The 27,763-nt window shown below is 46.2% G+C and overlaps 1 protein-coding gene across 1 annotated transcript; it reads left to right on the top strand.

Moving 5' to 3' along the window:
• The first annotated feature begins 15 nt into the window (after window positions 1-15).
• SCNN1A (sodium channel epithelial 1 subunit alpha) lies at window positions 16-27,746 on the top strand. Its single transcript, XM_079141126.1, has 12 exons — window positions 16-593; window positions 10,297-10,561; window positions 11,500-11,690; window positions 16,729-16,832; window positions 17,202-17,365; window positions 17,792-17,890; window positions 18,100-18,217; window positions 21,339-21,417; window positions 21,548-21,605; window positions 21,778-21,833; window positions 21,980-22,055; window positions 22,533-27,746. The coding sequence occupies exons 1-12, from the start codon at window positions 103-105 to the stop codon at window positions 22,911-22,913; spliced, it is 2,082 nt and encodes a 693-aa protein (XP_078997252.1). The 5' UTR covers window positions 16-102; the 3' UTR covers window positions 22,914-27,746.
• The last annotated feature ends 17 nt before the right edge of the window (window positions 27,747-27,763 follow it).

Below are 27,763 nucleotides of genomic sequence, written 5' to 3'. Positions count from 1 at the left end.
TGGAGAGGTGGAGGAGGGCGGGAGGGAGGAGTGGGGGAAAGTGGACTCAGGGTTTGATGTGGGCATGGCCCGAGCCAGCCTCACTCTGGGCTCAAGTTGTTGATGCGGGAGGGCACCCAGAGCGCTGAGCTCAGCCTTGACCCTGACCATCACCTCCCCAACCCACCTAAGGGCTCAATGAAGGGGGACAAGCTTAAGGAGCAAGACCTTTGCCCTCCTCCACCTACCCAAGGGCTCATGAAGGGGGACAAGCGCGAGGAACAGGGGCTGGGCCCCGAACCTGCAGTCCCCCCGCAGCCCACAGAGGAGGAGGAGGCCCTGATCGAGTTCCACCGTTCCTACCGAGAGCTCTTCCAGTTCTTCTGCAACAACACCACCATCCACGGGGCCATCCGCCTGGTATGCTCCAAGCACAACCGCATGAAGACAGCGTTCTGGGCCGTGCTCTGGCTCTGCACGTTTGGCATGATGTACTGGCAGTTTGCCCTGATGTTTGAGGAGTACTTCAGCTACCCTGTCAGCCTCAACATCAACCTCAACTCCGACAAGCTGGTCTTCCCTGCTGTCACCGTCTGCACTCTCAATCCCTACAGGTCAGTTCATCCTCTGCCACTTGCCTGACACCTAGAAGAGTGGTCAGAGGGCATAGAAGTGCTTATCGGGCAGGCAGAACCCACAGGCCCAGGGGGAGGAGCTAATGTTCTTGTGCCCAGATTGATCACCTCTGGTCAAGATAGGGAGTCCCCCCCTCCCCCACTTGGTAGAATGGTGTCCCTGTCCAGTGGATCCATCCTCATGGCCAGGCTCACCCACAGAAGGGTGTTGGACCAACAGGGCACTCCATTCCCATCCCTCTTCTTCCTGCAGGGGGGAAACTGAGGAGGTGGGCATGCTGATAACTTCCAAAAGGGAAGGGCTGAGCTCAGCCTCATTGCTTCCTGGAGCAAGATGACAACCAAGAACAAGGTCTCTTCCACTTCTGCAGAAGGGTCTGATGTAGGGCTGGGGTGTAACTCAGTGGTAGAGTGTGTACTTAACATGTACAAAGTCCTGGGTTCAATCTCTATCACCAAAAAAAAAAAAAAAGAGTCTAATGGAGATGTGAGGCCAGGTGAGGTGAGGCCAGGCCATGCAGGTGCCCTGGAGGTGCATTAGGTCAGTCTTTGTGGAAGGGGAGCTTGTGGAGAAAGCAGTGTGTGTGGGGTGAAAGTAAGCCTTGGGGGTGGGGGTAACAGAAGCCAAAGAAGAATGGGGCAGGATAGAGAGCAGCCCCTTGTCAGCTGTTCCCAAAAGACCCTGGCTAAGCTATGGAGGCCCCTGCCCAGGCCCCTGACCTTTACGGGTTGTGTGTGCCCTGATGTTTTTGGTTTTCATCAGTGCTCTTTGCCAATTTGGGTCTGGAAATTAGAAAGGGTGGTAACCCTGGCGAAGGGAGGAGGGCAGGGCTGGTGTTTACATATACCTTTTATTTGTATTCACTCAGTCCTGCCACACCTTGGGAACACCTGCTGTAAAGCCAGCCACAGTGCTAGGCACAGAGCAAACGGATTCACTAATAACCTAACAACCATTATTGAAGATACTTGGCTAGGTATTGGGGACACAAAGCTAAAATAAGGTGGAGGGATAGGAATATAAACGAATAACTGCAGCACACTTGTGACAAGTATAATAGAAATCATGTGAGTTGTCTGCCTTCTAGGAGTGCAAGATCTTTTTATGAGTCTTTGTATGCACATGAGTGTATGAGCACACACATCGGGAATGTGTGTGGTTATGGATGGTTGGGATTGGTCATATGTTGCGGGTGGAGGCCCCTCATATAAGGTGTGTTGTGGACTAATAAGGGTTGGAAAGTCCGGTTCTGGAGAGAAAATACTCTTTCCATATAATGTCCAGGGCAGGGGCCACTTGCTGATGAAGCTACTGTGTGCAGCAGTCACTGCTAAGTGCTCAACAGCCAGCTTATGACATTCTCACAAAATCCCATGGAGGCAGGAACTATTATGCCTGTTTTGCACAAGAGGAAACCGAGGCAAAGAAAGACAAGTCACCAGGTCACAGTGATAGTGACTGAACTGTGACTCATTTGTTTGCCTGATCCCCAAACTCTGCTTCTTCTTAATACTCAGGATGTGGGACTTGGAATAAATGAAATCTCCAATTAGGTGTTGTTTACCTCTTATTTCTGGGCCCTCTTTGATTCCTTCCCTCAGCCTCATTTTTCCTGTAAGCTTCCTCCCCCTTTCATCCCCTTAGGCCACGATGGAGGTGGTGAACATTGCAGGAGGGAGAGAGCAGGTCTGGGGAAGGCCATGGGCAGGATAGTAAGCACTCAATAAATATTTGCGGTTGCAAAGATGTCGATGAGATATGGAGAGGGCGAGGCCTGAGTATCTTCTAGAGTTCTTCTGGGGGTCAGGTCCTGGACAGGGCAGGATAAATCTGCAGGGAATAGAAACCACAGTCCCTAGTGGCTCCCAGGTTGGGAGATCCCTCCTGCTGAACAGGGGGGGAGGAAGGGAAGTCTTTCGAGCACAGGGGAAGGAGACTGAACACCTCCTTTGTGCTTCTGTGCTGAGTGCTTTCTAGATACTATCTCGTTTAATCTTAACAAGTCCAGGGAAGTGAATATTTTTATATATTTCAATTTTTCAGATGGGGAAATTGAGGTTTAGCAAGGTGAAATAACTTGAGCAAGTCCACACAATTAATAATAAGCATGACAACAATAATAGCTAATGCTTATATATATTTATGTGCCAGGCATTTTCCCAAATGAATCAAAATCTGAATTAAGCTGGATACAGTGGCATAGGCCTGTAATCTAAGCAACTCTGGAAGCTGAGGCAGGAGGATCAGGAGTTCAAAACTAGCCTCAGCAATTTAGCAAGGCCCTAAGCTACTCAGCGAGACCCTGTCTCTAAATAAAATATAAAAAGGGCTGGGGAGGTGGCTCAATCCCCAGTACCCCCCCCAAAAAAAAAAAAATCCGAGTTAAATGTTATTAAATTATTTAATCCTCACATGATCCTTGAAAGTTGGTATCATTATTATCCCATTTTATGGATGAGGAAACTGAGACCTAGAGAGTTAAGTAACTTGGCCAAGTTCAGACAGGTAGCAAGTGGTGAAACTGGGATTCAAAAATCACTATTAAGAACCAGTGCACCTTAGATTAGCAATCAAAAACCAACTTTGTTTGATATCAAAGCACTCTCTCCCATTACGCTGAAAGTCAATTGCAGGCAAAGGCTTCCTAGGGTTGGGGCAGTGGTGGGAGCCAGTGAGAAGAGTGGCAGTAAGAGGAGTGGTAAGGAGTACAGGGGGGCAGGGATCCAGGCTGGTGGTTCTGTTGAAGGAGAGAGGTAAGGTGGGTAGACAGGCTGATGCAGGCTGGTGAGTGCTGACCTGGGTGTGAATCATAGCAGCCGGGTAGAGGGAGGGAGATGTGTGGCTACACCACTGCAGTCACATTCTCTCTGGCCCACAGAGAGCTTTTTCACCCAAAGGAGAGGGCCAGTCATATTCATGTCCTTGGGGAAAAAAAGCTAATCTAGACCTAAGGGAAAACCTGGTGTTTTTTTTTTTTTTTTTTTTTAAACCTTTATATATATATATATACACATATATATTTAGTAGTAGATGGACACAATACTCTGTATTTTTTAATTTTATTTTATGTGGTGCTGAGGATCAACTCCAGTGCATCACACATGCTAGGCAAGTGCCCTGCCACTGAGCTACAGCCCCAGCCGAAACCTGGGGTTCTTGAACAATGAATCGTGAAATCTTTTTTGGCCCTTGTAAGGAAGAATGGGAGAGGAGGCTGGGCGTGGTGGCGCTAGAGAGTCACCCTGACCGCGGAGGCCTCTACACTTACCCTCTGGAATACTAGGCTTTGCTCTCCAGCCCTGGCAGGAAGACAGCTCGGACTTGGACTCCCTGAGCCTGCCACACTGATTGGGTGCTTCTCTAGGCAGGAGCCTTATTCTGTCTGCAGCCACTACTACTAGAAAGTAGGTAAAGCTGCAGTTTTCCTCCTGGTAACTTCTACTTTTTGGTTCTGGTTCTGTCACTTTGAAGCAACCGTAAAGATGTCACCTCCTCCCTTACCCCATGGCTACCGGTTCAGGTGTAACAGCAGCTGCTTCTCTGCAGGATACAAAGTGCACTCTCATATTTTGATCTTGTATCACGGTGCTTAGATGAGAAGGCAAGTATCCCAACAGACAGATGAGAACGCTGAGGCTTGAGAACCTAGAGAACTTTGCAACTTTGCAAAGTTGCCCAGCTGTGGAATGGAGGAGTCAGAATTGGAATCTGCATCCTTAGTTCTACTTTTGTTAAGATCACAAGGTCACAGGGTAGATAAGTGGCAGGTGGTGCTCCTGTGTCTCCTTACCTTTTTTTTTTCAATAATAATAATAATAATAACAGCAATGATAATGAAAACAATAGTAGCAGTTGTACAGTTTCTACTCTGCCAGGTACTTTGTTCGATCTTTTTCATATACTGACCATTTAATCCCTGTTACAACACTAGGAAGCAGATATTATTTCTTCCATTTCATAGATGATGAAACAGAGACACAAAGAAGACAAGTAACTTGTCTAAAGCTAACCAGCTAAGTGGTGAGGTTAGAGTATGAGCCTGGAAAGCTGATCAGAGCTTAGTTCCTGAAGGCTGTGGGTGGAACTCACTTCAGCAAGAACTTACATTTAACATTTCCTTAAATGAGATGGTTTCTAGACTTCTCACCACCCTGGCTGACCGTCTTCTGAACCGTCATTGGTTTGTGAATTATCTTGTTCTTAAAATGTCGTGGCCAGGACTAAATTTCACATGTTATTCGAGAGCTCAAAACTGACTCTAGAGGGGTGATCTCCATCCTCAAGGAGGCTGACAGGTGAGGGCTACTTGTGGGGCTCTTGCCTGTGAATGTATTGAAGTATAAGCTGAGATTTATGTATGTGTGTGTGTGTAGACTCCATTGAGGTTGTGTTCATGATCTGGGAAACAATAGTGGAGGTGCTGAGAGGAGAAGAATGGGGCTGGGGAAGGGGCCAAAGAAAGGAATGCCAAGGTTTCTAAGTGGTCCCTGGAGGAAGCAAAGTGAGGCTAGGTCCCCAGGTACACACTGGCAAGGCAGGAGGCTTGTGTGTTTCTTGTGCCCAACTCCCCTTGGTACTCTGGAATGCTGGTTGAGAATGCTCCAGTAGGGGTCCCTGGGGAGGTGGGAGCCTAGGCAAGTCCCAAGGCTTCTGGAGGGGGAGTGTGTGTTCTTCCATGAGAGGCCACCGAGGGATTAAGACGGAGGGAGGAGAAGGAAGATGCATAGATGTGAAGAGAGCAGGGGTACTGGCTCCCAAATCTCCCAGGGTCCTTGTACCCCACCAATCTGTCCTTTATAGAAAAGGGAAGCTGGAGGGGAGATGACCAGCAGCAGGGAAAGGAAATGCTACTGACTGATCTCAAGTGCTTCTGAGTGGGAGCAGTAATAGAAAAAGCAGGGCTGTGAGTCCTACAGGTTGGGTTTCAAATCTTGCTTCCAGTACCTCCTAGCTCAGGGAGCCTGGGGGAGTTGTCTGGAGGACGGGCCTCAGTTTCCTGAGGCTGCCTGGTGGACTTATGCAAGGGTTCTCCTGCCCTCCGAGGCTAAAGAAGAAGGGAGTGAGGTCAGTGACCATGGCCTGGGTAGGAGGTCACGACTGGTCTATCTTGCTAAAGCTCCATTGTAGGCATTTTTGATCCTTCTCTCTAGCCCCTGTTCTCCTCAGGACAAGATCCAAATCTTTGGTGTATTTTCTCTGTTTCTTCGGTTGTAGGTGTCAACTTATAGGCTTTACCTCTTATTAGAGGAATTCTAGTGTCAGGGAATTAGAGAGGGAGGTCTGTTGAGAGGGTGGCAGGGGAATCCTTCCTATCTTCAGCCCAAAAAAAGGAGGGAAGTGATGTGATGGAGCTCTATATGGGAGTCCAGCCTCTTCTAGAGGTCTTGTCATGGGTGTCAGGAGGAGGATGGTCAGGGGCTGGAAGACCAGACAGTGTTAGGGTGTGTGCTTATCAGCATCCTCTGGAAGAGGCAGGAGGGAGCCAAATATGATGAACATCACGGAGGGGAGAGCCTGGCATAGGGACGGCAGGGTGCTCTATGGGGAAGAGTAACGGCTTGGAGTTTGTGATGAGTGAGAGGGAGGTATATGAGGCAGTACAGGGACACAGAGGGTGTCATGAAAATAACTCCAGCCAAGCTGGAGGACCTGGGTTCTTTCTGTGTGACTTTGAAAAAGACTTCACTTTCCTGGGCTTTGGGCTCCTGTCTACATCTTCCTGATAACTGATGGTCTTTTTGCTTCGTGTCCCTGAATATTTTCTTATTTAACTCTTCAAAAGTTTTATGCGAAACCAGTATTCTGCCCATTTTTCAGATGAAGAAATGAGGTTGGGATTCAGAAAGGTTGGGTTATTTACCCAACATCTCATAGCTAGAAAGTGTGCAGCTGGGGCACCAGGACTCACATTCAGCTGACTCAGGTTCTGAAGGTCTTTCTAGGACAGAATGAAGAACAGTGTGATGGGTAGAGCACTGTTTGATCCATTTCCTTGCTGTCTTGTCTTGAGCAAATCACTGTGACTTGGGTTTTTTTTTTTTAAATTTTTACAGTGCTGGGGGTCAAACCCAGGGCCTTATGCATGCTAGGCAATCACCGTACCACTAAGCTACATCCCCAGCCCTGCCAGAAAAAGAAAATGACAGTAGTGTTAGCTGAGAGTGGCTAACAGTATACTGAGTCACACCAAAGAATAAATAATGTACATTCTAGTGCCACAGTGCTTAGTTTCTAGTGAATGCTCAGTTAATGCTAGCTATTATTGTCATCCTTTTAATTGCCAAGATCAAATAAGTATCTCAGAAGGCCAAACACGTACCTTCTGCCTGAGTTACATTTTATCCTATGAAAAGATGAGGGGTTGCAAGAGTGGATAAAAGTCCAGTCAGCTAGACTTGTAGAGTGGAAATGGAGATAGAGTCAATTGGAGGAGGATGTGAAGATCTAGCACATTAGGATATGTGGGGGTTCTTTGTTTGTTTATTTATTTATCTATGGTAAGGGGATTGAACTCAGGGACAGTCTATCACTGAATCATCACATCCCCAGCCCTTTTTATTTACTTTTTTGAGAAAGAGTTTCATTAAGTTGCGCAAGTTGCCCTTGAGTTTGCAATCCTCCTGCTTTAGCTTCGGGGATTATAGGCATGCCCAGCTCACATGGGGGCTCTTTTAAACATGGGAGTGTAGCTTCCCTGGTATTTGTGAGGCTCTGGGTTCAATCCCTAGCACCACACATACACACGCACACAAAACAAAACAAAAAACCAACCCCCACCAAATACAAACCACCACCGACAAGAAACAAACAAATAAGAAACAAACAAAAAAAACAAACAACAAAACCTAGTTTGGGTCCCTCCCCAGACCCACTGAAAGTGAATTTCTAGCAAGTAGGACCCTGAATGGTATTTGACTTCTTAAAAAATCGAAGTGTAATTTGCATATAACACTAAGGTTCTACAGTCAAGATCCTGAACATTTCCATTACCTGGTGTCCTTTCCCGTTAATTCCTCTTCTGGCCCTGCATCATTTTCTAAATCACATCACCACCATTAGTTGGTCTGTTCTTAGACTTCATATAAATAGAATCATGCAATAGGTGTTTTCTTGTGTGTGTTACTGGCTTATTTTGCTTAATGTTTCTGAAATTCTTTTTTTTTTTTTTTTTTTTTTTTTTTTGGTGTATCTCAGTTCCTTTTAATTGCTGAATGGTTTTGATGAACATTTGGGTTGTTCCAAGGTTTTTGGCTCTTGTGAATAAAACTTCTATGAACGTTCATGTGCAAGTCTTTATGTTTTCCTTGCATTTGGGTAATAGCTAAGAGTGGAATTGGTAAAATATCTAGAAGTGAAATTGCTGGATCATACGCCATAAAGTCATGTTTAACTTCATAAAAAACTTCCAAATAGTCCTTCAAAGAGGTTGTACCATTTTATATTTCTGTCAGCAGCCTAGGAGAATTCCAGTCACTTTACATTCTAACAGTTGGTGCTGTTGATGTCTTTAGTTTTAGCTCTCCTACTGGATGTTAAATGGTACCTCTTTTTTTTTTTTTTTTTGGCAATATTGGAAATGGAGCCCAGGGCCTCACGCATACATTCTACCACTGAGCTGTGCCCCAGCTCCCTCATTATGGTTTTAATTTGCATTTCCCTGAGGACTATGTTGAGTACCTTTTCATGTGTTTAGTGACCATCTCTTTTTTGCTCATTAAAAAAATTTGTCATTTTATTGATTTGTAAGAGGTCTTTAAGTATCAGGGTACCCTTCCTTAAATATTTTTCTTTTTCCTTTAAAGGACAGCTTTATTGAAGTGCAATTCATATCATCATAATATAATTTACCCACTTAACATGTGGGCAAATTTTTTATTATTTTCACAGAATTGTGCAATTATCACAATAGTTAATTTTAGAGCATTTTCATCCTCCTAAAAAGAAACCCTATGCCCTTTAGCAGTCACTTTTCCCCCATTCCCTTAACTCCCAGCCTTGGGCAACTATTAACATACTTTCTATCTCTATGGATTTGCCTATTCTGAACATTTCATGTAAACTGAATCATAGTGTGTATGGTCTTCTGTGTGTAGCTTCTTTTATTTAGTGTAATAGTTTCACAGTTCATCCATGTTGTAGCATGTATCCATTCTTAATTCCTTTTTATTGTTGAATAATAATATTCCAACGTATGGATATATCATTCATTTATGCTTTCATCATTGATGGATATTTGGGTTGTTTCTACTTTTTGGCTATTATGAGTAATACTACTATGAACATTTGTGCACATTTTTTTTTGTGTGTGCAAGTCTATGCTATTTTTCTTAGGAGTGGAATTGATAGATTATATGGTAACTCTACGTTTAACCTTTTGAGAAATGTCCAGATTGTTTTCCAGAGTAGTTGTACCATTTTATAATCTTACCAACAACATATACTGGCCAGAGAGATCATTTAAAAATGTAGATCTGTTTATAAAAGTGTCTGCCACACGAGGTTATTATAGGATTCATTTGTTAGGTATTTTTATTTTAATTTACAAGAAAAATTTACCTACCTGAAGGTCATGAAGGTATCTTCCATTTTCTAAAGTTTTTATGGTTCTGAATTTAAGTTTTGTTGTATGATTCATCTTGAATTAATTTTTGTGTATAGGGTAAGTAGAGGTCACTTTTTTCCCCCTAACGAGTATCCAGTTGTTTCAGAGTCACTGGGATTACAGACCTGAGACACCAAGTCCAGCCACACTTTTGATTACTGTGGCTTGAGAGTAAATATTAGGTAGTATAAATCTTCCTTGATTTTCTTTTCTAAAATTGTTTTGGCCATTGTAGGTTCTTTTCATTTCCATATATATCTTAGAACCAGCCTGTTGATTTCTTTAAAAATGCGGAAATTTTGTTTGGGATAGTTTAAAACATGGTATTGTTTTTGTGGTTTCATTTTCAGTTTTTGTTGAAGTATGTAGAAATACAATTAATTTTTTTGTGTATGGGTTTTGTATCTCGCAACTTTATTAGGTCTAGATGTCTGCTTTTAGTAAATTGTAGTCCTAAAGCTCAGCTATGTGAATTTTCATCAAGAAGATAATTGGGCCATGTTGAGGAGCAATATGAGGATTTATACTGAAAAACTTTAATTTGTAGTGCTTGGGCTCCACCCGAAACTCATTAAAACAGCCTATGGAGGAAGGGGCAAGAGTGGCTGCGCCATCTGGTATTTTTAGTGTTCTTCGGGAAGATTCTAAAAGCGCAGTTGAGACTTTGATTTACAAGGTGCCTGGCGGCAGACACTGGCCCCAAGGTCACTTTCTCCTAGGGGACTAGGGCAAAATGACCTAGTGGGAGTGTCCGGGCCAAGGACCGCCCCCGCGAAAGGCAGAGGGGTTCCGGGTTCCCGTCCCTGCCCGGACCAGTGGGGTTAGCATGCTGCACAGACCCGCGCTCCCGCCGCTGGCTCAAACACATGGCCATAAATGCCCTCTTGACCGGGGTTCGCTGTGGCTCCCACTTCCTCCGCAGACACACCCTCCAGAGATCTGGTTAACCGAGCTATCTCCGCAGGCTTCAGGCGGATGACCCTCACCCGTCATAGATGAGGAAACCGAGGCCCAGAGAGGCCAGGCATTCGTGTAGGGCCGTCCCGACTTTGAGACCCTCTTCCCATCACCCCTTTCAGGTACAATGAAATTAAAAGTGAGCTGGAAGAGCTGGACCACATCACAGAACAGACGCTTTTTGACTTGTACAAATACAAGTTCAATACGCTGCTGGCCAGTCCCCGCGGCCGTCGCGATCTCGGGGGCAGTCTGCCGCACCCCCTGCAGCGCCTGACGGTCCTGCCCCCGCCCCACAAGGCCCGCAGAGCACGCAGCGCGACCTCCAGCATGAGGGACAACAACCCCCAAGTGGACAGGAAAGACTGGAAGATCGGCTTCCAACTGGTAAGGCAACTGGAAGGCAACGCCCCGCCCACTCGCCCCACGCTGGCCCCGCCCACACAGCAGGCCCCTCCCTTTCAGGCCCGCCTCCTCAGATTAGTGACTCTAAGTGGCATTACCTCATCTGATTGCCGGCAAATTAAATAAATGAAATGAAACGGAATGAAATGGAATGGAAAGAAAAGAGAAAAGTAAAATGTAAAATAAAAATAAAATCACACCTCTCTGTGCTCCAGCTTGTGGAGTCTCCTCGCTGGGAGTCTATGTACCAGCGTTTAGGCCACGGGATGTCAAATCTGTCATGGAAAATGCGCTTTTCAGAATTTCAGTTCTCCCTGGTGGTGCTCAATTGGGACCTTCCAGTATATTGGAGAACTGAGGCTTTACTAGCCTTGGACAGAGAAATGGAGGCAGTAAAACAGGAGACAAAAAAATATTTTAAAAATACAAAATAAGGGTTAGGGTGTAGCTGAGTGTTAGAGCACTTGCTTAGCATGCGCGAGGCCCTGAGTTCAATCCCAGCCCATGAAATAAATAAATAAAATAAAAGGCAAAGTAAGAGGAAATGGCCTCTAGGCCCAACTGTCTGTTAAAGAAAAATAAAAAAATAAAACAAAAACAAAAAACAAAAAGTCCTCTTGATTCCTTAGTCTTTCCACCAGTGAAATGGGGAGAATTCTTGCTCCTCCCCCTGCAGGGAGTATATAAATGAACTGCAACCATGTGTGACTCTTCCCTGACCCACCCTTCCCTTAAATCCACTTTTCTCTGGTCCACTCTTCAGGGGGCTTCTGCTTTTCCCACCCTTTCTGCATTATTGCATTCTTGGCTCCTCATCCCTGTCCATCAACCCTCAGAACTTAAGACAACTCATCTTTGACCCCCAGCTCTGTCCTGCAGCTGGCCTTTGGGCCCACTGATGTTCTGCTCTCTGTGTCCAGTGCAACCAGAACAAATCTGACTGCTTCTACCAAACATACTCATCAGGGGTGGATGCAGTGAGGGAGTGGTACCGCTTCCACTACATCAACATTCTGTCCAGGCTGCCAGCTACCTCACCATCCCTGCAGGAGGAAGCCCTGGGCAACTTCATCTTCACCTGCCGCTTCAACCAGGCCTCCTGCAACCAGGCGTGAGTAGGTTCTGCTGGGCTGGGTGATTCCCTCTGGGTCTCCTTTGGGTCATCCTGAGGCCCATGGGTCCAGAAAATGCTTGATAATTAAATATGGAAATGCCTGTCAGTGAGCAAAGGGGAAGCACTGGCCTCAGGTCCATGCCTCTGCCCCACAGGTCACCCAGAGGTCCTGCTCGGTCTGAGTACAGTGGCTCATCTAGATTCCCTGGGAAGACTGGGGCTCAAGGTATAGCTTTGAGCCAGACAAGGGGGTGCACACCTGTAATCCCAGCAACTTGGGAGGCTGAGGCAGGAGGATCTCAAGTTCAAAGCCAGCCTCAGCAAAAGCGAGGCACTAAGCAACTCAGTGAGACACTGTCTCTAAATAAAATACAAAATAGGGCTGGGGCTGTGGCTCAGTGGTAAAGTGCCCTTGAATTCAATCCTCAGTACCCCCTACTCCTCCAAAAGAATCTGACTTTGGGAAATCAAGAACCAGAAGCATGGTTCTTTCTAAGGCCTCTTTCTCCCTAGCATTAAAGCTCACACAGACCTGGGACGTAATAGTGTAGTAAAATAGCATGGATTGAAGGACTAAACCCCAGTTCCACTCTGGTTCTGTGACTTCCTGGTTGGATGACTGGGTATTTCACATCATTCTTCAGAGCCCTTTGTAAAATGGAAACAAAACAAAACACATGAAATGAAATTCATTCATCCAACATGATTTTTTACTATCTGGGCTATGTGCCAGACACTATTCTAGGCGTTTGGGGCACAACAGAGGAAAAAACAAAGTCCTTGGTCTTTTCACACTTGTACTCAAGTGAAGATGATGAGGTTAACACCAAGTTCCCCGGATAGCAAATGTGAAGACGCTTTCTACACCACTGGAGTGATGGATCTCATTATCTTGTCCTCAAACAGGGGCAGAGGCTGGCACTAGCTGAGGATTCTTCTTACTCTGTTGCCCCTCAAGCATTCTTTATGTTGGGACCCCTGTCATGATGTCCTTGCAAAGAGGTCATGGCTGCTGCAGTGACTCCCAGAGCTGGGGAAGGCTGGGAGTGAGGGGGGTTCCCTTCTGTTGCCTCCTCCTGTGCCTGTCTTCCCCTCCTGCTTCTGCTGCTTGAGTTTTGAGGGCCATCTTCCTTTCTCTGCCTAGCTGAGGAAGGGTGCTGAGGCAGCATCGTCACTCTTCAGGGGGCCCTTCCCTCCTGTGCTGGAGGGCAGCAGGGCCAGGTGTCACCTGCTTCTGTCCCCACCATTCACCCCTCACACACACTTTGTTCAGCGTACAACTTGGTTCCTGTCTCTAGTCTTAGTGTTTGTTTGAGGACAGAAGTGAGCAGCTGGAAAGTGGGGCAGCTAAGCCTAAGGCAGCCCGCACCTGTCACCAAGCCTCTCTAACTGTCACTTTCCCACCTGTAGTTTTCATTTATGTCCTCTCCCTTTGCCTGCTCAATGCTTTTGCCTCCCATCAACAGAAAATCCATAGTTCATCTTTGTTTTGGCATTTAAAGTCACTTCCTCCATTCAGTTCTTCCCAGTTCTTACCTGGATTATTATAAGCAGCCCCTAATTTGTTTTACTGCCTCTAAATCCTCCTTTTGTTCTGTGACCAAAGGAAGCATCTTGGTCTGTTTTCTATTGCTGTAACAGAATACCACAGCCTGAATGATTATAAAGAAAAGAAATTTTATTTTTCTAGTCCTGGAAGCTGGGAAGTCTCAAGAGCATGGTGCTGGCTTTTGGTGCAGGCCTCTATAATATTAAAAAGGCAAGTGAGTTCATGTTAAAAGAAAGCAGGAGGGGCAGGCTTGATTTTTAGTAATGCACTCCCCACCTCCACAATAATGGCCTTGATCCATTCATGAGGATTCTGTCCTCACGACCCAGTCACCTCTTATTAGGCCAAACTTCTTAACACAATGGGGTTAAGTTTCTAATACATGAACTGGGAGAGTTTGAACCATAGCAGGAACCTTTGAATTTCACTATACTTAACAATTCCAGTTTGTCCTGTTTAAAAATCCTTCAGTCTCCTGTGGTCTCCAGAATCATGAATCCTTTAGTGTGACCTTATTATTCCTCTCCTGACTTATCTACAAAACCTTCCCCTCATCTATCATCTTTTCTTTTCTTTTTCTTTTTTTTTTATTTGCATGTGTGGTTCTGGAGATGGAATTTAGGGCGTCACACATGCTAGGTGAGTGCTAAACTGCTGAGCTACATTGCCAGCCCTAAATTTTTCTAGAATTACACTTTAAGATATAGTTCATGTGCCATAAATTCTTCCTGGTAATGCATACAATTTAGTGGCTTTTAGTATATTCATAGTTGTGCAACTAGCACCACTATCTAATTTTAGAACATTTCCCTTATTCCATAAAGAAATCCAGTGCCCATCAGCAGTTCTTCTTCACTCACTCCCCTCCTCCAAGCCCTGCAAACCACTAATCTACTTTCTGTTTCTATGAATTGCCTTGTTGTTGACATTTCACATAAAGGGAAGTATACATCATGGAGTCTTCTGTGACCAGTTGGCTTCTTTCACTTAAACATAATGTTTTCAAGTTCATTTATGTTGTAGCATGTATCAGAACCTCATTTCTTTTCATGGGCAAGTAATATTATAATTAAGAGGTAGTTTATCCATTCTTCAGCTGATAGACATTTAGGTTGTTTACCACTTTTTGGCTATCATGAATGAGGCTGTTATTAACATTTCTGTACATGTTTTCGAACAGGTGCTTGTTTTCATTTCTCTTGGTATATATCTAGGAGTGGAATTGCTGGGTCATTTCATAACTCTATATTTAACGTTTTGAGGAACTGCTGGACTTTGCCAAATGGCTGTACTATTATATGTTCCTAACAACATTGTGTGAATGCTCCAAATTCTCTATACCATACGCTTGTCACTGTCTTTTTCATTTTAGCCATCTTAATGAATCCCTATAATCTTTATAGTAATCTAATACAGTTCTTACTAAGTGCTAAGCACTGTTCTAAGTGTAATTTAGCACCCCTGTGAGGTAGATATTTTTATTATCTTAATTTAACGGGTAAGGAAACTAAGGTTCAGAGAAGTTAAGTATTTTGTTTGGTCTGGCATCTTTTTTTTTTTTTCTCTTTTTGCTGTACTGGGGATTGGATCCAGGGCCTCATCAATTCATCCCACTTTTAATACTTTTTATTATTTAATTAATTAATTAATTAATTAATTTATTTATTTATATTTTTGGTACCAGGGATGGAACCCCTAGGTGTTTAACCTCTGAGCCACATCCCCAGCCCTTTTTTGTTTGTTTGTTTGAGACAGGGTTACACTAAGTTGCTCAGGGCCTTACTAAATTGCTGAGGCTGGCCTTGAACTTGTGATCTTCCTGCCTTGGCTTCCCGAGTTACTGGGATCACAGGCATGTGCCACCATGCTGGTTAGTACTTTCTAGAGCTCAGGGATTCAGTTCTGGAGTCTGTGCTTTTAACCATTACATCATAAGTCTTCTCATAGGCCACTATATTAATGTGCTTACTGTATATTTCTTTGTTTTTGCAAAATTCATATTTAATACATGTAAATGGTGTTATATAGCTCATTCAATCAATCTCTCTTTTTTAAACTAAGCTCTATGTGTTAAAGATCCACCCACATTGCTGATTCCATCTGCTGATTTTACTTGCTGCATGCTGTCCATGATACACATCTACAGCATTGTGTCTATCCCCTCTCTCAGTGGGCAGGGCTCAATGACCCTTTAGGACTGGCCACTTCTGTGGCCTCTTCTTCAGTCCCTCTCTGCATCCAACCCATCTCTGGAAATGCTGATTTCCTAGCACATCCTAAAATATGTCCCAGTATTTCACACCTCTCTGCCTTTGATTTTGAAAGTCAATGGAATATTCTAGATCATCTTGTTCCAATTGATTCATTTTATAGGTGAGGAGAATGAGCTTAGAAAAAATGACTCGTTTAAGGTCATACAGGCAGAACCCCACTTCTTATCTCTGACTAGCCTTCCCCTTCTGTTTCTCTTCATTTCTCCTCTGCCTCTCACAGGCCAAAGTCCCATCTTCCTCTTCACCTGCTCTCATCTCCAGCTCTAAGATAGGAGGGTAGTAGGATACAGATCCCCTCTGTCCTCAGGTGGACAACATAGTCTCATTGCAGTCCAACATAGCCTCCTGGCTTTGGAACCTGTTATTTGCTCTCAGATCCTATTGTTACTGCAACAGCATTGCCTCTGATTGCTTTCTCTGGATTCCTAAACCTGTAGTGGATTAGTTTGGGGCCTATCAGTCTGAGACATGCTGGTACGTGAGGGCTTAGAAAAGCACTTGGCCTCACTCTACCCCTGGGCTCTGGACTTCCTCCTTTCAGCACCGTGCTCATTGTCTGTCTCACTCTTTCCTCTAACCGTGTTTCCCTCCATCTCTCTGCTTCATTTGGTTTTCCATTCATTCACCCAGCAACTATTTGTTAACTATCTCCTATATGTCAGGAACTATGCAACTAACACAAAGATGGTATAGAGATCAATGAGATGTGGCTTCTGTCCTCAAGGAGCTCATGATCTAAATGGGGAACTAAGAAGTAGATGGGTGAGAAGTTAGGGGTACTGCAAGAGTCTTCATAAGGCACAACAGCAACACAAGAAAGGTCACAAGGCAGGTATAAAACAAGTGAGGTCAGATGGCTTGGTGGGAGAAATCTGAGCTAGCAAGTAGTTGTCCTGGGTCTGAATCCCAGGGCCATTTGTCTGTGTGACCTTGGGCAGCTGTTGGACCTCTCTAAGACTGAGCTTCCTCTTGCATGGTGTAAGAGAGAGGCTCCCCAGGCTGTTGGTTGGAGAGACAGAGGGGGAGCATGCGAAAAGCTCCCACCATCAAGCAGACACATACTAGGTGATTAGGAAACCGACAGCTCTGAAAGGTATAACTTGGTATAACTCGTTTAAGAGAATGATTTTCCTCTGCCTCATCTGCCTCATCTGTTCTTCCTCCTATACTTTCCCCTCTAACCCTACCCTCTCTATCTTTCTCCCCTGCTAAGGAATTACTCCCACTTCCACCACCCAATGTATGGGAATTGCTATACTTTCAACAATAAGAACAATTCCAACCTCTGGATGTCTTCCATGCCGGGAGTCAACAATGGTGAGAAACTCCCATGACCTGGATACCCCACCTCTGCCCCAGCCCTTCTCACCTTGGGTCCACATCCTAGTGATGCTGTGTGTCTTCTGGGCCTCACCACAGTATGACCCTCTCTATCCTGGAAGGGATCTTCTTTTCTTTCTCCCCAAGGGCATTGCATAGTCCATTCCAGGCATGAAAGGAATCCTGTCCCAGTCCTTCCTGTCTGCCCCCAGAATTTAGCTCCAGGGTTGCCAAATCCACATGCAGGTCTTCCTGAACTTGCTCTCCTTAGAGATTAGTGACTAGGCAAGGTGGGAGGGTAGGTTTCCATCCCCTGACTCTTCTCTAAGACCCACCCCCCGACTCTGTTCCTGCTGCTTCCCTCAGGTCTGTCCCTGACACTGCGCACAGAGCAGAAAGACTTCATTCCCCTGCTGTCCACAGTGACTGGGGCCAGGGTAATGGTGCATGGGCAGGATGAGCCTGCCTTTATGGATGATGGTGGCTTTAACCTGCGGCCTGGTGTGGAGACCTCCATCAGCATGAGGAAGGCAAGGATGCTGACTGGTAGCCTGGGAAGGGAGCCCCAGATTGGAAAGAGGCAGACAGGACAGGGAACGTGGACTGGACAGCCAGGGACTGTGGAAATCATGCAGGGTGGACCTTGAGCACAGGGTGGTCTTCAGGAATAAGAATCGGGGGAGGGGATGGGTACTGGGAAGGGGGTCCTGGGGAGTGGAGCTTGGGTGAGAAGTGCTGAGGAGTTCAGGGCATGCGTGGGATCTCAGGGGATGTGCTGGGCTTTGAATCAGGTAGTATAGGGATGGGACCTGGGGACCCCAGGGCACATCTTGAGATGGTGAGACAGATAGAGGAGCTGGCAAGATGTGAGATATGACCTGAAACTGAGGGAAGACAGAATCCTGGCACAAGCCTGGGCCACTTGCTCTGACCTCTTGATGTTCCTGGGTTCCTAGGAAGCTCTGGACAGACTTGGAGGCAACTATGGTGACTGCACTAAGAATGGCAGTGACATCCCTGTCAAGAACCTTTACCCTTCCAAGTACACGCAGCAGGTAAGGCCCAGACTCTTTCTCAGTAGCAGCCTGTCTCTTAGGCCCGTCCCGGGTGATCAGGTGATGGGTCAGAGTTGGGGGTGGTGAGAGAGGGGACCTCGCGGGTGGGGGAGCTGGGGAAGAGGAGTGGAGGTGCAGTGTGGTTCCTTCTCATCCCTTCGGGGCTGGGAGGACTTGGGGCCAGGCCTGTTCTCTCACCTCTCCTCTAGGTGTGCATCCACTCCTGCTTCCAGGAGAGCATGGTCAAGGAGTGTGGCTGCGCCTACATCTTCTACCCACGGCCCAAGGGTGTGGAGTACTGTGACTACAGGAAGCACAGTGCTTGGGGTGAGAGCCTGGAGCCCCTGGCCTGCCTCGCTCCTCTGGCCCCAGGGCTTCCCTGAGCTCTCCTCCCAGTCGCCTGTCTGTGGGATGACTGTGGCTCCCACCACCCTGATTAGTTCTCCCTCTCCCTCCTCTTTTTCAACCCTTAGTCTCTGCCTCTCTGTTTTCCTCTCATTCTCTCTATATTTCCTTTATTTCTGTTCCTCCCTGTGACTCTCGCTCTCTCTGCTTTTGTGTATTTGTCAAGGAATTGCCCCATTTGAAAATAACCCACAGCAGAAGGAGGAAAGAGTTTGTGTCCCTTGACCCTTTCCCCACTCTCCCGCTGCAGCACCAGCGTGCATCTGTGGCGCCATGGCATCCCAGCATCCCGCTTACTCACAGGATGCCAAGCAGGACTAGCTCCTAGGGGAACTGGGTGGGGCACAGAACAACTCCAGGGCCCAGGAAGAAAATGTTAGAAGTCATATGTGTCTGTGAGTAGACAAATCCTTTTCCTCTCCATAACTGCTGAGCTGTTCAGCAGGGAAGCTGTGTGTTAGGAAGACAATCCCAAGAAACCTGGACTGGGCACTGTGGTACATGTCTGTAATCCCAGCAACTTGGGAGGCTGAGACAGGAGGATTGCAAGTTGAAGGCCAGCCTCAGCAACTTAGCAAGACCTGTCTCAAAGTAACAAATGAAAACAGTTGGCAGTTGGGGATGTGGCTTAGTAGTAAAGCACCCTTGGCCTCAACCCAGTAACGCCTCCCCCCAAAAAAAGGCATGGAAGCTCTGAGGGGTCATGTTTCTGTGTTCCTGGTGTGTAGGCTTTCATCTGGCACTGCTAGCCTGTTCCACCCCATCTTCCTCCCAGAGCTTTATGAGGAGGTAGGCTGGAGGCTATTTGCTGAAGGGACATGGTAGCAGGCACCACCGGCATAGAGGCCCTCCCAGGAGCTGATCATCTCACTCAGAGTTGAGTCTAGCCCTGCCTCCATTCTGTTAGTGGTGATTTTTTAGCCTTCTTTTCTTTTCTCCCCTCCCCTCCCCACCTTTCTGTTTTCTCCAGATCGGAGATTGAACCCAGGTGTGCTCTATCACTGATCTACATTTCCAGCCATTTTTAAATTATTTGCTACAGGGCCTCACTAAGTTGCTTAGGGCATTGCTAAATTGCTGAGGCTGGTCTTGAACTTACGATCCTCTTATCTCAGTCTCCCAAGTAACTGGGATTATAGGCATGTGCCACCATGCCCGGCTTCTACCTCTTCTTGCCTGTGTCTTCTCTATCAATCTGATAGTTCCTTCCGGTTGTGGCCCCTGATCTTGGAGGATCAGAGCACATCATAACCAGAGAGAAACTCAAAGGCCATCCAGTTTCACCTCCATTCTCAGATGGGCAAGCGAAGGCCCAGAGGGAAGACATGATGCCTCCCAGGATATAAAGAACACTGGGAATTAGGGGGGCTGTGGCCGTGACTCCTCCCTTCCCCTAAATAATTTTTTCTAAGGTGCTGTAATTTTGAAGATCGTTGAGCAGAAAATAATAATATGAATTGTTGAGAAGTTGGGAGGATGAGGGAGAGGAACTAAGGTTAAAAACAGTTTGATGTGTTTCCTAAGACTTAGTCCCCAGAGAAAAAGGCCCAACTGCTTCTCATTCTTCCTAATGCAAAATTCTAGCTCTGGTGATTTGGGTCGGAGTTGAAGGATTTTGGATTGAGTGACTAAAAGTAGCAATGATGACAAAATAACCTTACTTAGAACTTGGCAAATGCTGGTAGAGGAACCCATAGTCCTTTTCTCCACTTCCTACTCCTCCTTCTTGTTTTTCTCTTCCTCCTGCTCTTTTTGTAGTAATTGCTTTATTGAGATAATTTGTATCCCATACAATCTACTCATTTAACATATATGGTTTTGCAGTGGTGCACACCTGTAATCCTAGTGGCTTGAGAGGCTGAGACAGGAAGATAGTGAATTCAAAGCCACTAGTGAAGCCCTAAGCAACTTAGCAAGACCCTGTCTCTAAATAAAATATAAAAAAGGGCTGGGGATGTGGCTCAGTGGTTAAGCACCCCTGGGTTCAGTCCCTAGTATCAAAATAAATAAAATATATGGTTTTATTTTAGTACAAGTTTTAGGTTTTTGGTATAGTCCCAGGGTTGTATAACATTACCACTATCAATTTTAGAATCCTTTTGTCACTCCCAAAAGAAATTCTTTACTCATTAGCAGTCCCCAACTTCCCACCCTTCACTGTCAGTGCCTGGAGAACACTAATTTTTTTGTCTCTATACATTTGTCTGTTTTAGACACTTCATGTAGGTGGAATTTTTTTTTTTTTTTTTTTGCAGTACTGGGGATCGAACTCAGGGCCTTGTGCTTGCAAGGCAAGCACTCTACCAGCTGAGCTATCTCCACAGCCCTAGGTGGAATCTTATCTTATAACAACACATGGTCTTTGTTAGTGACTCGTTTCACTTAATCAGTTCAAGGTTCATCTATGTTGTAGCACGTATCAACACTTCATTCTTTTTTATGGCTAATATTCCATTGTGTGGGCATACTACATTTTATTTGCTTATCTGTTGATGGGCATTTAGGTTATGTATACTTTTTAGTTTTGCAAATAGTGTTGCTATAAACATTTGTGTACAATGTGTGTGGATGTGCACTTTCAATTCTCTTAGGTATATAACTAGGAGTAGGATTGCTTAGATCCTGTGTTCACTGTGTTTATCCTATTTGGGAAGCTGCCACTCTTCCAAGATGGCTGCACCATTTTATATTTCCAGAAGAAGTAAATGAGGTTTCTAGTTTCTCTATATCCTTAGTGGCTGCAAAGTGGTATCTTATTGTGGTTTCACACCATTATTCTTACACAATTATTCCTAGTTTTCTTTGTGACTTTTAGATTTTTGTCCATTTTGAACACCCATATATGGGTGTATCCTCTTTGTTTTTTACCCTGACTTAGTTTGTTCATTAACATTTTTTTGATGCTGCTGTTCAATAGGTGTCATTGTAATGTTGCATAAAGCTCTTGTAAAGTGGCTGGCCAGTCCTGAGGGGAAAACTCTTGGGTGCGGGGTGGAGAAGGTCAAGGTGCCCTCAGGGTACAGGCACTTCTCTGTACCCACAGGCTACTGCTACTATAAACTCCTGGGAGCCTTCTCTACAGACAGCCTGGGCTGTTTCACCAAGTGCCGGAAGCCGTGCAGGTGAGTGTCCCCTCCTCCCAGGCACATGTTGGGGAGCAGGCTGCTTGCCTGGGGAGGATACAAGGTAACTAGCTAAGCTTTGGAGTGGGAGACCCCTAGTCCATCACTGAGTACCTTTCTCCATCTCCAGTGTGACCAATTACAAGCTGTCTGCTGGTTACTCACGATGGCCCTCAGTGAAATCCCAGGTAAAGTAGGGAAGGGAGGGATTGGGGACTTGTGTATATGCCTGTGCATGTGTGAGGGTAACGAGGGTAACTCTGTGACCTTCTCTGGGTGGTGGTGTGTTTGCCCTGACCTCATCCCTCTGCACCTGAGGAATGCAGGGATGAGCTCCTTGACACTTCTGTTCGTTCCCAGGACTGGATTTTCCAGATGCTGTCCCTACAGAACAATTACCCTGTCAACAATAGAAGGTGAGTCCTGTCCTAGTCTCAGCTACAGGATAAGAATCCCTGGGAGGAAAACCAGATCTGGGAAAAGGAATTGGCTCAGTTGATTGGAGGAGGGTTCAAGAACTTAATTTTCTACCATTTCTTCCCGCCTCTCTCCCACTCCAAAGAAATGGAGTTGCTAAACTCAACATCTTCTTTGAGGAGCTGAACTACAAAACCAATTCTGAGTCTCCCTCTGTCACGGTATGACCTGCCTCACAGACCCTGTAATTCTCTTGCAGGGTCTTGGTAGGGTGGTTGTCAGGGAAAACATCTTTTTGCCTCTGTGGGACCAGAAGGGTTTTAGCCTTGAATGTAGGGGACCAAGAAAAAGGGGCGTGGGGTTGAAGGTGAGGTTGAAAGGACTGGAAGGAGGGGAGCTGGAGCTGGGGCCTGAGGTTTGAGATGGTAGGAGGTACGTGTATGCCAGATGGTGGGGAGAAGGCCCTTGAGACATACCCCTGTGTCCACTGGCCTCATTACCAATTTTCTCTGGGTGATGCCAACCAGAGCTGTGTGTTCCTAAGGGGGAGGAGCAGCAGGAGGGGAGCATGGAGGGGCTGAGGGGATAGTTGGGGTCCTCAGGCGGGAAGGGAGATAGCTTGATATGGAGGGGGCTCCTCTGTCTGAGCCCACTCTGGACCCTCTGCCCATGGTCAGCATGCCTCTCTCCCCTCACAGATGGTCACCCTCCTGTCCAACCTGGGCAGCCAGTGGAGTCTGTGGTTTGGCTCCTCCGTGCTATCTGTGGTGGAGATGGCCGAGCTCATCTTTGACCTCCTGGTCATCACGTTCCTCATGCTGCTGCGGAGGTTCCGAAGCCGATACTGGTCTCCAGGACGAGGGGTCAGGGGTGCAAGAGAAGTGGCCTCCACTCCAGCTTCCTCCCTTCCTTCACGCTTCTGTCCCCATCCTACGTCTCCATCCTTGCCTCAACCAGGTCCTACTCCCCCTGCAGCCTTGACGGCCCCTCCACCTGCTTATGCTACCCTAGGCCCCTGTCTACCTCCCTTGGGCTCGGCAGGGGCCAGCTCCTCTGCCTGTGCTCTGGGAGAGCCGTGACAGGGAACCTAGCCCAGTGTGTTCCTTGCACCAAGGCCTGTGCTGCCCTGGTGGGAAGAGCCCAGCCTTGGAAGGAATAAAAGAGGTTTGGGGCTTCCTCTCAAAGCTACCCACTGCCTTTGGTGTGGGGGAAGGAAGCAGGATGAGTAAGGGGTCCAGGAAGTTGCCTAGAGAACAGCAGTCAACAAAGCCGCCCAGAATTGCTTTGGTCCTCCCTGCACCCTCAGTCCTGCCTCTGAACACTGATTTCCACACAAGTGCAGACAAGTCTCCCTTTCCCTTGGATCAGCCGAGCCAAACTTGGAACTTTGACAAGGAACTTTCCTAGGAAACAACCGATGACCAGAACAAAACACAAACAAGGACATGCAAAGGCAAAAGCATGTTCAGGTTTCCTACCCACAGTAACCAAAGCCAATCCCAGCCTGGCCTGGCCACACCACCAATCCAGTGATACAGATGTCTGCTCCTCTTCTTGAACTTGGGTGGGGAACCCCACCCAAAAGCCCCCTTTGTTAGTTCTTGGGCAATTCCCCTTCCCTGACTGCAGGGCAGGAGCTGGAGCAGACCAGTGTACAAAGGTTTGGCCATTCCCAGTCATTCCCAAGACACTTCCAGTCTCATACTCCACACCCCTGCAGAGATGCACCCCAGTGCCTCTGCCCTGTGTCCTTCATTCCCCTGCATGACTGCTCAAGCTTTTTCTTCAGCCTGGATGCTTCCCTCAACATCTGGAAAACTATGCATCCTTTAGAACCCTGCTCGACACCATTACTTCCTTGAAGGCTTCTGCCCCACCTTGTCTTCCCCAGAATTGATCACCCACTCTCCTTTGGACTCCCATAGCCCACTACAACATTTACTGGACTGCTGATGATGCATTATACTTTCATGTTCATCTGTGTCTTCCTCCCTGACTAGACTGTGAGCTCCTTGTGGTCATTTATGGATACTCCAGGTCTAGCCTAGTTTCCCACTTGGAGCAAGTAGGCAGGTTCTCAATAAATGTTTGTTGCACAAAGCAGTGTCTGGAGAGTTGGATGGGGGCCCATGAAGAGGGAGGGTAGGGAATGGACACAAGTCCCTGAATCACTGCCCACCTTTCTGGGAGGTCCTTGGACAAAAAGGGCCAGAGAGAATCCCATGCCCTTGGCTCACCATGGAAGAGATCATTCTTCAGGTGCTTTATGGGAGAGAAACTATCCTATGAGTTCATCCACAGGTGTGGCATACTATCTGCTGTGTGCCCATCAACATATTAAGGTAGAGAGGGAAGACTTAGACTCTGCTCTCTGCAAGATCTGAGCCTCCTTTTCCTTCTCAACTTTAGTCATCCTCATCATTAACCCTCTGCTCACTACTCAGCCACAGTATAACCCTCATCTGACCTCCTTCCCTTCGACGACCTGGTAGCGGTGGAGGAGGACAAGACTTGGGCCAGTTTCTTCTGAAACCTCAAAGCCCTAAGTAGCCTTACTCACATTGCATCATAGAGAAGAGCAGAGAAAATCATTCCAGTTTAAATGAAGGAGAAATTGAAGTCCAAAGAGAGGATGAGGAGTATCTGAGTAGAACCCTACTTTTCTGATCCACAGTTCCTCCATCAACTCCAGCATCAGACCTAGAAGCCAGAAGTGACCCCTTTTTCATTATCTTTGGGATACTTCCCCTGCTGCCTCTGTCTTACTCCTATTAATTACAGTCTGTCTGTCCTGAGGACCCAGAGGAGAAAAGGATCTTCAGAAAAGAGGAGAAAGAATTGGTAAAGGGAGCGGGGACGAAGGAAGGGTCATGACCTGAAATGACGTCGTGACTTCCGACTTCCCTTTCCTAGATTCAAGCTGACGAGGGGGAAATGGTGCTGTCCCAATAGTCTCTACCATCAGAGCCCTCAGGTGCCACCTACTCTTGTCTTCTCTCTGCCATATCCTTGGCCTCAACCTTGTCCCACCCTGTCCTCAGTGCCCTCTCTTCTGGCTGGGGAGTGAACACCTAAGCTGGATCAATTGTAGATGGTGCAGTCAGCACCCCAGCCCCAGTTTCACCTTGCCTGCCCTTACTTCCTCCCTGAGGTCTTTCCTTATCTCCATCTGTTGTCCATGGGTTACTCCTAGGAGTTGGTATCAGGGTGTTAGAGAAAAAAGTGTTTAAGTGGCCTCATTTCCTTATTGGGTTTAGTGAGTACAGTGATTTCCCCAAGTTCATAATTCTTACAGAGTCAGCCTGGAACTTAGGTCTCTTTTCTATGACTCACCCTGCCTCCCTGTGATAGGATGAAGTTCTAATGACAGAGGTGGGGCTAGAACCCACGTCACTCAGAGTTCAGTGCCCTTTTGGGTTATACTTGTGTGTGTTTGTGTGTGGGTGCTCAGGTGCACGTGAGACACAATAGGGGAGGGGCATCTCTGCTAACTGAAGCTCTTCCTCCTTTGCCTCATAAACCCTAACACTGACTCTTTCACCCCCTGTTTTTCCATTTTCTCCCACCCCACCCACCATTGCTTTTTCTACCTCTGGAGGATTACAGTCTCATTTTCACCTCCTCCATAAAACTAGCTGACTTTTCATATCTCTAGCTCCATCCATTTCTCACCATCTTTTCTTCTTCTTTTAAACAAGAATTTTATTGAATGTTTTAGTACCACCTATGTCAAGGGTTTAAACTTTTTTTTTTTTTTTTGTGGTGCTAGGGATTGAACCCAGGGTCCTGTGCTTACGAGGCAAACACTCTACCAACTGAGCTATATCCCCAGCCCAAAGGTTTAAACTTAATGAGTTAAGCAACACTTATTCTAAATCATTAAAGAAATTCTTCTTCTGTACCAGGCTCTGTCTTAATGTCTTCGGCAGTTTCCACAGACTACTGAAATTCCTTATAATATTAAAAATGGGAGACTGATGCTATTAATCATTAATATGAACGATTAATATTGTCACTACTTATGCTAAATATATGGCGAACACTTGCTAAACACTTTATATGCATTTAATCAAAAAATCAACTATGTGAGAGATACTAGTGGGTTTCTCAATTATTTTAACCTTTTTTGTTTTGAGTGCTGGGGTTTGAACCTAGGGCCTTGCTCATGTTAGGCAAGTCTCTCCACTATGCTACATCCCTAGGCCTCCTGTTCATTTTAGATGAGGAGCCTGAGGCTCTCCTGGTTTCTTCACATTGGAAACTGGCCGGTCTAACCCTTGCACTACATTCCTTTCTTTTTTATTTGTTCTTTTTAGCTATACAGGGCAGTGGAATGTATTTTGATATATTATGTACATGTGGAAATTCTTCCATTTTTGTGGTTGTACATGATGGGGAGTTAACACTGGTTGTGTTCCTTGCAGTGCATTCTAATGACGTTTCTTCCAGAGCTCTGCCTGGGACTCACTCCTACTGCCTTTTCACATGGTGGTGAGCCCCTTCCTCAGTGAGTCCACTTTCAACCTACTAGTTCTCCAGAAGCTGGAGGACAGGGTGGAATAAAGTCAGTCCCTCCAGCAGTGAGAGGTATGCTCCATTCCCATGTACAGGTGTCCTGACTTTACAGTAGAGGCAGGAAAAGCAAAGGCAGGGCTGGGGCTGGGAGGTCAGCTAGTGGATCAAAGGGAGAAGAGGCAGGGAGCTGTGTTCTAGGTCATAAAGTCCCAGGATAGCACTTTCTGGTCTCCCTGTATTGCTTGCAGTCTCAGCACCTGAAGGACCTAGAGTTAGGCTGCCTAAGGGGAGGGCATTGTATCCTGTGGTCAGTTAAGCCAATACAGTACTCAGGGTACAGAATTCACTAGGGGGAAGCCCTGCCTAAACTGGGATGGTGCTTTATGCTAACAGAGGGTGACAGTCAGGATATGGGGTCCAACTCAAAGGGACTGAAAGGGTTCTTGACAACAAAACAAATAAACCAAAAAGCAAGAAAACAAAACAAAATGGACAAACAAAAATAAACCCCAAGGGGACATTGGGAAAAGTGGCACTATGTCTCTCATAGACAAAGGGGCCCTTCAGTAGAGAACTAAGAATTGGGGATTCTCTGCTGGCTCTGCCTCTAGCATGGTATATATCTCTGGGCCTCACTGTTCTCATCTAGAAAGTTGGGGGGTTGCCATAGATTCTCTTTCTAGGGTCAGTTCTGATGGATGTTACAAAATATTTGGGAAAAGGATATTGGAAATGGACTAGTGATTCCTCATGGAGATATCCGAATGTCCAAAGCATCTTCGCAAATATGGTCTCATTGATCTTCAAGACCTCACTTTCCCCTTGTAGTTGGGCAGACATTTTACCCGCTTTAATAAAGAGGAACCAATCAAGGCTCAGGAGCAGGTTTGCCTTGATGTCCCACAGTTGGTGGCAGAGCTAGGATCAGCAGCTGGGGACACCTGCCAAGCAGAAATTGGTTGAGAGCCAGAGGGTGGGGGGCAAGCATTAGGGTCCCAATTAGGGCAGAAAACTAAGATTAGTATTACTCTGAGGGTTGGGTTGGATGGGTAAACTCCCACCAAAGAGGGGGATTAGGATGCCAGTGGAGAACTCCCGGGTAAAGGGGAGGGCCACTAAGGAACACTGAGTACTTAACCAAAGTCAGACATTTGTCTTGTTTCATTAAATTCATACAGCAACCCTGTGAGATAAGCTATCTTGGTTTTGCAAAATGAAAAATAGGCTCAGAGAGGTTAGGTTATGCGTCTAAGCTCACCCAGCTAAAAAGTAGAGGATTCTGACCTGGAATTCAGTCAATTTGACAATTTGACTCCAAAATCATGGTTGCTTTTCTGAGAAAGGCCAGTACGGGGGCGGTGGGGGCGGGGGTGGTGTAAGTGCACCTTGGGGTTTGGTTGTGAGTGATTGGATT

This window comes from Sciurus vulgaris (assembly GCF_902686455.1).
Source record: "Sciurus vulgaris genome assembly, chromosome: 5".
NCBI classification, from domain to species: domain Eukaryota; kingdom Metazoa; phylum Chordata; class Mammalia; order Rodentia; family Sciuridae; genus Sciurus; species Sciurus vulgaris.
Note: the sequence above shows the minus strand (reverse complement) of the source record. Positions and strands in the feature narration are given on the sequence as shown.